Source organism: Salmo salar, chromosome ssa18 (genome assembly GCF_905237065.1).
Source record: "Salmo salar chromosome ssa18, Ssal_v3.1, whole genome shotgun sequence".
Lineage (NCBI taxonomy): Eukaryota > Metazoa > Chordata > Actinopteri > Salmoniformes > Salmonidae > Salmo > Salmo salar.
The window spans coordinates 81,457,637-81,466,959 of NC_059459.1; the positions used below are offsets into that span (position 1 = coordinate 81,457,637).

The following is a 9,323-nucleotide window of genomic DNA, read 5'->3' on the forward strand; positions in this document are numbered from 1 at the left end:
ATGATTCTCTACACTATATATTGCTTTTTTTTGTTTTGTCAAACTGAAATTAAGCACACTATTAGAATTTCATCAAGCAGAAGATAGCGGCGTGATTTCTACATTTTTTTCACTTCCGTTCTCAGAACCTTTCAGAAACGTTCAGTTTTTACCGGTCAGGAAACGTATGGCTTCATTCCCAGAACTAATGGGAAACCAAAAACGTACGTTCCCACAACTTCCAAGGTACAAAATGTGCTAGCTGGGTTCACACCTATTTATTTGTCTCTCCCTCCCCCTCCTCTCTATATCTCAGGAAAGAGGTTCAGCTCTTCCCTTCAGGCAAGGTACTGGTACCCCCCCATAAGTAAGCGTTTCACTGTTAGTCTACACCTGTTGTTCACCAAGCAGGTGACAAATAAAATAAGATTTGACCTCTGATCCAGTTCACCGCCTAGCTTCAGGCGCTCTCACACATACTGTGTGTGTGTGTGTGTGCGTGTTTCCTTGTCTTTAAGTGAAAGCACACACTTGAACGCACAAATTCACTCAGCAAGTTGCCTCCAGCAGTATTCTGTTACCACATGTTACCACCCAGCCACAGTGACTGTCTCTGTTACCACCCAGCCACAGTGACTCTCTGTTACCACATGTTACCACTCAGCCACAGTGACTCTCTGTTACCACATGTTACCACCCAGCCACAGTGACCGTCTCTGTTACCACATGTTACCACCCAGCCACAGTGACTCTCTGTTACCACATGTTACCACTCAGCCACAGTGACTCTCTGTTACCACATGTTACCACTCAGCCACAGTGACTCTCTGTTACCACATGTTACCACCCAACCACAGTGACTGTCTCAACATGTTACCACTCAGCCACAGTGACTGTCTGTTACAATCAAATTTAAATCAAATGTATTTATAAATCCCTTCTTACATCAGCTGATGTCAAAGTCATGTACAGAAACCCAGCCTAAAACCTCAAACAGCAAGCAATGCAGTTGAAGAAACACGGTGGCTAGGAAAAACTCCCTAGAAAGGCCAAAACCTAGGAAGAAACCTAGAGAGGAACCAGGCTATGAGGGTTGGCTGGTCCTCTTCTGGCTGTGCCGGGTGGAGATTATAACAGAACATGGCCAAGATGTTCAAATGTTCATAGATGACCAGCAGGGTAAAATAATAATAATAATCACAGTGGTTGTTGATGGTGCAACAGGTCAACACCTCAGAAGTAAATGTCAGTTTGCTTTTTCATAGCCGATCATTGAGATTATCTCTACCCCTCCTGCTGTCTCTAGAGAGTTGAAAACAGCAGGTCTGGGACATGTAGCACGTCCGGTGAACAGGTCAGGGTTCCAGCAGGTCTGGAACAGCAGGTCTGGGACAGGTATCACGTCCGGTGAACAGGTCAGGGTTCCAGCAGGTCTGGGACAGGTAGCACGTCTGGTGAACAGGTCAGTGTTCCATAGCCGCAGGCAGAACAGTTGAAACTGGAGCAGCAGCATGACCAGGTGGACTGGGGACAGCAAGGAATCATCAGGCCAGGTAGTCCTGAGGCATGGTCCTAGGGCTCAGGTCCTCCGAGAGAGAGAAAGAGAGAGAAAGAATTAGAGAGAGCATACTTAAATTCACACAGGACACCGGGTAAGACAGGAGAAATACTCCAGTTATAACAGACTGACCCTAGCCCCATGACACATAAACTATTGCAGCATAAATACTGGAGGCTGAGACAGGAGGGGTCAGGAAACACTGTGGCCCCGTCCGACGATACCCCCGGACAGGGCCAAACAGGCAGGATATAACCCCACCTACTTTGCCAAAGCGCAGCCCCCACACCACTAGAGGGATAACTTCAAACCACCAACTTACCGTCCTAAGATAAGGCCGAGTATAGCTCACAAAGATCTCCGCCACGGCACAACCCAAGGGGGGGCCCCAACCCGGACAGGAAGATCACATCAGTGACTCAACCCACTCAAGTGACGCACCCCTCCTAGGGACGGCATGGAAGAGCACCAGTAAGCCAGTGACTCAGCCCCTGTAATAGGGTTAGAGGCAGAGAATCCCAGTGGAGAGAGGGGAACCGGCCAGGCAGAGACAGCCAGGGCGGTCCATTGCTCCAGTGCCTTTCTGTCACCTTCACACTCCTGGGCCAGTCTACACTCAATCATAGAACCTACTGAAGAGATGAATCTTCAGTAAAGACTTAAAGGTCGAGACCGAGTCTACGTCTCTCACATGGGTAGGCAGACCATTCCATAAAAATGGAGCTCTATAGAAGAAAGCCCTGCCTCCAGCTGTTTGCTTAGAAATTCTGGGGACAGTAAGGAGGCCTGCGTCTTGGGACCGTAGCGTACGTGTAGGTATGTACGGCAGGACCAAATCAGAAAGATAGGTAGGAGCAAGCCCAGGTAAAGCTTTGTAGGTCAGCAGTAAAACTTTGTGTACAACATGTGACCACTCAGCCACAGTGACTGTTTCTTTTGTCACATGTTACACGTGTGTGTGTGTGTGTGTGTGTGTGTGTGTGTGTGTGTGTGTGTGTGTGTGTGTGTGTGTGTGTGTGTGTGTGTGTGTGTGTGTGTGTGTGTGTGTGTGTGTGTGTGTGTGTGTGTATCACGTGGAATCTTAACACTCATTCCACTTTGCCTTTCTCATCTTCCTTTCCAGGCCCTCTCTCTCTCTCTCTACACATTTCCGTGTGTGCGCCTCGGACGGACAGGGGGAAGGACATGTGACTAGTAACCGGGAAAAATGGATTACCTCTCTCCAGCCAACATCTCCCAAGATGCATCCCTTCTCTTTTCCGACTCCGGTCGCCACGGCAACGACCTTTACCTCGGTTACCATGACTACGACCCCGGCATCGACGACCCCGCCACGGAAGATTCGTCGCCCCTCCCGCCCCTCCCTCCCCTCTACGCAGACACCCCCCTCCTGGATTTGGGAGACTTGGGAGGGTACGGTCCGGGGGTAGGGGGGTATGGGGACAGCTCTCTGGCAGGACTGGGGGACAGTACTAAGCTAGTAGGGGTCCAGGTGGTTTTAATACTAGCCTACAGTACTATTATACTACTAGGAGTAGTGGGTAACTCTCTGGTGATATACGTGGTGTATCGCTTCAAGACGCTGAGGACCGTTACTAACTTCTTCATAGCTAACCTCGCTGTCGGTAGGTAGCTTTTTATATAGACGGTCTGTCTGTCTGTCTGTCTGTCTGTCTGTCTGTCTGTCTGTCTGTCTGTCTGTCTGTCTGTCTGTCTGTCTGTCTGTCTGTCTGTCTGTCTGTCTGTCTGTCTGTCTGTCTGTCTCTCCCAACAAGCTACATTCAGAAAGATACAAAATAAGCAGGACCTCATTCTCAGTGTGTGGGTTTGTGTGTGTGTGTGTGTGTGTGTGTGTGGTGGGGGGGTTTCGATGCCCCTAGGTTAGTTTGAGTGATGACTCAGATGTTCTGGCATGTAATATTTTTATGTTTCTGAGAAATTGAGTTTAGTGAAGTGTGTGTGTGTGTGTGTGTGTGTGTGTGTGTGTGTGTGTGTGTGTGTGTGTGTGTGTGTGTGTGTGTGTGTGTGTGTGTGTGTGTGTGTGTGTGTTGGATTTACTATTCTTGTGGGGACCAGAAGTCCTTACACGGATAATGATACAAGGAAAATTCGGACAAGTGAGGACATTTTGCCAGTCCCCACAAGGAAAAAGGCTATATTAGGCATAGGGGTTAGGGTTAGGGTTAGGGTTAGGTTAAAGGTTAGTTTTAGGGGTTAAGGAAAATATAATTTTGAATGGGAATCAATTGTTTGGTCCCCACAAGTATAGTAAAACAAACATGTATTTGCACGTCTGTCTGTGTGTGTGTGTGTGTGTGTGTGTGTGTGTGTGTGTGTGTGTGTGTGTGTGTGTGTCTGTGTGTGTGTGTGTGTGTGTGTGTGTGTGTAGGCATTCATCATTCCCATGTTTAGTTTCGTGTTCGTGTGACATTGGGTTGTAGTGAAAGTATTAACCTCGCCCCTGGTTTAAATACACCACACATGATTGTGTGTTTGTGTGTGTATCTCCCAAAGGTGTCACACTACCACTGGGCCAACAGGAAATACATGTGAGTGTTGAGTAGTGGAGACTCTTGGCAAGGTTAGACATGTTCAGTTCCAAGAGCAAAGAGTGTTGAAAAGGGAAGACTCTTGGCAAGGTTAGACATTGTCAAAGCTCAGGAGAAGACCTAGATGCTGACAGTTTTGAAGTAACAAAAGTTTATTACAAAAACGGGGGGGGGGGTGGGGCAGGCAAACAACAGGTCAAAGGTCAGGCAGAGGTCAGTAATCCAGAGCAGAGTCCGAAAGGTACAGAACGGCAGGCAGGCTCAGGGTCAGGGCAGGCAGAATGGTCAAAACCGGGAAAACTAGAAAGCAAGAACTAGAGAAAGACAGACGCAAGGGAAAAACACTGGTAGGCTTGACAAAAACAAAATGAACTGGCAACAGACAAACAGAGAACACTGGTATAAATACACTGTGGATAATGGGGAAGATGGGCGACACCTGGAAGGGGGGGGGGGGGGTGGAGACAAGCACAAAGACAGGTGAAACAGATCAGGGTGTGACAGACATGTTCAATACCAAGAACAAAGAGTGTTGAATAGTTTAAACATGTTCAGTACCAAGAACAATGAAAGGTGTTTTTGCAGAAATAGTCCAGTCACCAGTGTCCTCATATGATATCAGTAGTAGTCATTCTCCTGCATGGTGTTTGTGATGTGATACGACAGCATGGTGATGTCCATCCGTTGCTTGTAAACCCGTTGGTCGGCTCCTCACCCAAAGCCTGTAGCCTTAAATCAGATGACTTTTCATGTCTTGTTTCTGTCACTGTCATGTCATGTGCTGAGGCTAACCTTGTGTCATGTCTAACCCAGTCTCTGTCATTGTTAGTTAAAGGTGTCGGACATCTCTTTCTCTCTCTCTCTCTCTCTCTCTCTCTCTCTCTCTCGTCTCTTATGTCACTGTTTATTTCTCACTCTCTTGTTTTATGTCAAGAATTGTTGTCAAAGCAATGTACAGTATATGTAGAATTACATAAATTAACAATATGTTTGAGCAAAAAGACTAATATTGTTACGTTCGTCGTAAGGATGGAACCAAGGCGCAGCGGGAATGTGTCTCATCTTCCTTTATTAACAAGAAAACAAAACAACGGCGAAAAAACAGTCCTGTGAGACACACAGCTACACACGGAACAACTACCCACAAAAACCCATGGAAAAACACCCCTACTAAATAGGACCTTCAATTAGAGGCAACGAGGAACAGATGCTTCCAATTGAAGGTCAACCCAATAAACTAAACATAGAAATAGAAAAACTAGAACGAACATAGAAATATACTAACATAGAACATTAACCAAAAAAAAAAAAAAAAAAAATACATAAAACAAACCCCCTGCCACGTTCTGACCTAACTACAATAACAAATAACTGCTTTACTGGTCAGGACGTGACAATATATACAGTCCCAGTCAAAAGTTTGGACAAACCTACTAAATCCAGGGTTTTTCTTAATTTTTACTTTTCTTTGTTCTTTATTTTCAACATTGTAGAATAATAGTGAAGAAATCAAAACTATGAAATAACACATATGGAATCATTGTAGTAACCAACATTTTTTTTTAAACAAATCAAAATATATTTGATATTTGAGGATTCTTCAATGTAGCCTTGTTGACAGCTTTGCACACTGTTGGCATGTTTATCATTTGTTTTTCAACAGGACAATGACCCAAAACACACCTCCAGGCTGTGTAAGGGCTAAAATATATTTAGATTTAGAGCACTGTCTTGGGTTAATACATGATTCCAAATGTGTTATTTCATAGTGTTGATGTCTTCACTATTATTCTACTATGTACAAAATAGTAAAAATAAAGAAAACCCCTTGAATGAGTAGGTGTGTCCAAACTTTTGACTGGTACTGTATATTAACAAAAACAATTATACATGGAAACAGATTTTTATTTTTGTATATTTTATTTAACCTTTATTTAACTAGGCAAGTACTTTTAGGGCTACAATGACGGCCTACCTGTCTATCTCTCTCTGCATTTCTCTCTCTCTTTCTCTCCCTCCCTCTTTATTTTCTCTCTCTCAACCACTTGCTCTCTCTCCTTCCTCTTTCTCTTTCTCTTTCTCTCTCTCTCTCTCTCTCTCTCTCTCTCTCTCTCTCTCTCTCTCTCTCTCTCTCTCTCTCTCTCTCTCTCTCTCTCTCTCTCTCTCTCTCTCTCTCTCTCTCTCTCTCTAGCTGACCTCCTGGTGAATACATTGTGTCTTCCCTTCACGTTGGTCTATACTCTGCTCGGGGAGTGGAAGTTTGGCCAGGTGCTTTGTTTCCTGCTTCCCTATGCACAGGGATTGGCTGTCCACGTATCCACGGTGACGCTCAACGTCATAGCCCTTGATAGACACAGGTGAGACTTCATCAAGGTTAATTTATTAATTGCTTGATTGGTTTATTCATTGACTGAGTTATTGATTGACTGACTAACTGGCTGATTGACTGGCTGACTGATTGTTTGACTGCCTGACTGGCTGGCTGATTGATTGACTGGCTGGCTGACTGATTGACTGGCTGACTGGCTGGCTGACTAATTGACTGGCTGATTGATCGATTGACAGGTGTATAGTGTACCACCTGGAGACGAGGATGAGAAAGGATGTGTGTTTCGGGGTGATTGCCGCCACATGGGTACTGAGTGCGGTGCTGGCCAGTCCACTAGCTATCTTCAGAGAGTATGGTACCTTCAATCTGGCTCCAGGACAGTTTATACAGGTAGGTCTCACAGACACACACACACACACACACACACACACACACACACACACACACACACACACACACACACACACACCTAACCCTCTCTCCTCTTCTCCAGGTGTGTACAGAGAAGTGGCCGGGCAGCTCCACAGACGGGACAGTCTATTCCACACACACACACACACCCTAACCCTCTCTCCTCTTCTCCAGGTGTGTACAGAGAAGTGGCCGGGCAGCTCCACAGACGGGACAGTCTATTCCACACACACACACACCCCCTAACCCTCTCTCCTCTTCTCCAGGTGTGTACAGAGAAGTGGCCGGGCAGCTCCACAGACGGGACAGTCTATTCCACACACACACACACCCCCTAACCCTCTCTCCTCTTCTCCAGGTGTGTACAGAGAAGTGGCCGGGCAGCTCCACAGACGGGACAGTCTATTCCACACACACACACACCCCCTAACCCTCTCTCCTCTTCTCCAGGTGTGTACAGAGAAGTGGCCTGGCAGCTCAACAGACGGGACAGTCTATTCCATCTCCATGCTCCTCCTGCAATACGTTCTCCCTCTAGCCGTGATCTCCTTCGCCTACGCCCGCATCTGGTCCAAACTCCGTTCTCACATGTCCCCCGCCGGCCGCAACGACCGTCACCGCCGACGTCGCAAAACCACCAAGATGCTGGTGACCATGGTCGTGGTGTTCGCGGTCAGCTGGTTACCGTTCCACGCTTTTCAATTGGCCACGGATATCGACAGCTCCGTCTTGGACATGAGGGATTTTAGACTGCTGTACACGCTGTTCCACGTGGTCGCCATGTGCTCGACGTTCGCCAACCCTCTGCTCTACGGGTGGATGAACAGCAATTATCGGACCGCGTTCATGACCGTGTTCCGCTGTGACCAGAGGATGGATAGTGTCCATCCAGAGGCGGGAAGACGGAACGGAGGAGGAAAAGAGGGCGGAGGGAAGGAAGGAGAGGGGGGCGGGAAGGAAGGAGAGGTGGGAGGGAAGGCGGGAGGTGAAGAAGAAGGATTGAAAGAGGGAGGAGGAGGAGGAGGAGGAGGAGGAGGAGGAGGAGGGACGAAGATGGACCTAGAGGCCCAGGACGTTGTGGCGAACCATCTCAATGCTACAGACCTCTGAGAGAGAAGAAGATAGAGAGGTAGTGAAGGAGAAAGGAGAGAGAGATGGAGAGAGCGAAAGAAAGAGAACGTAAGAGGGTAGGGAAGAGAAGAGACTGAAGAGAGAAAATCACTGAGATGGGAGAAAGAAAGGCTAGAGAGAATAATTGCATCTTTGAAAGAACATAAAATGAGGGTGAGAGAGCGACAGAGATAGAGAGATTAAACCACTGCTTCCGGGAACACATAAATAAAGAGAAAATGTCAGAGATGGGATGAAGCAACAAAAAAAAACAAAGATGACAGAGAGAAAATAAAATGAAAAGGAGCTTAAATTTCTAACCAGTTTAGTTTGTTCCTAAGTGGGGAACAGTAATGGGCTGGGACTGGCTGGCTGGCTGTGCACAGGTTGATGATGACCTAAATGTAGTCCCAAATGCCAGAATTTTTTGGGGTTGCAGCTTTAGAGTTGTTTGAAAGGTTGTTTGTATCCCAAATGGCACCTTATTCCCTATCAGGGCCCTGGTCAAAAGTAGTGCACTATATAGAGGAATGGGGTACCGTTTGTTTGTGTGTGTGTGTGTGTGTGAGTGCGTGCGTGCGTGCGTGCATGTGTGTGTCTCTTGATGTCTTGGTATTTATATAAGTCAACGGGTGAGATGGTGAAAATGTGAAAGGTAATGTGATGAGTCACAACGATAGAGAGTTCAGGAAAATAATCTAAGACACTGGTGACATTAGAAAAGCATGACAAACCATAGCATGTTGGGGAAACTGTGGCGTGACATGGGCGCCATTTTGGAGACATTTTGAGCCGCGATGGATGAAATGGTGGCAAATCATGATTTAACATTGATGGACTGACTGAAATCCTATATAATACATGAATACATCATTTATACATAATGTGGATAATGGATATATAATAGATGCATAATATCCTGGTATTTTTTTCAAGAACGATGCATGGTCATCAAATGTCTCATGTTTATCATAGAAAGAATGTAGACAGCTACATTTCCTAATGTTTTGCTTAAAGTTAATCTTGCATTTTACCCGGAGAAAAATAGGCTTGGCTACAACGAGAAAAGTACCTGAGAACAGTAGCTCTACATCAGTCAGAGTGCAGTCTGCTGATAGAATGATGGAGAACAGTAGCTCCACATCAGTCAGAGAGCTGTCTGCTGATAGAATGATGGAGAACAGTAGCTCCACATCAGTCAGAGCGCTGTCTGCTGATAGAATGATGGAGAACAGTAGCTCCACATCAGTCAGAGTGCTGTCTGCTGATAGAATGATGGAGAACAGTAGCTCCACATCAGTCAGAGTGCTGTCTGCTGATAGAATGATGGAGAACAGTAGCTCCACATCAGTCAGAGTGCTGTCTGCTGATAGAATGATGGAGAACA

At 46.3% G+C, this 9,323-nt stretch overlaps 1 protein-coding gene across 1 annotated transcript in view; it reads left to right on the forward strand.

Annotated features, from left to right (window-relative positions):
• The window catches only part of LOC106578155 (neuropeptide Y receptor type 2), a 14,078-nt gene extending 4,975 nt beyond the window's left edge, over window positions 1-9,103 (forward strand). Inside the window, exons 2-6 of the mRNA XM_045701662.1 lie at window positions 2,661-3,162; window positions 6,278-6,443; window positions 6,652-6,805; window positions 7,277-7,720; window positions 7,835-9,103. Of these exons, the coding sequence (XP_045557618.1) occupies window positions 2,745-3,162; window positions 6,278-6,443; window positions 6,652-6,805; window positions 7,277-7,720; window positions 7,835-7,936 (1,284 nt within the window). The 5' untranslated portion in view covers window positions 2,661-2,744 and the 3' untranslated portion in view covers window positions 7,937-9,103. The remainder of the gene's footprint in view (window positions 1-2,660; window positions 3,163-6,277; window positions 6,444-6,651; window positions 6,806-7,276; window positions 7,721-7,834) is intronic.
• Window positions 9,104-9,323: the final 220 nt, after the last annotated feature.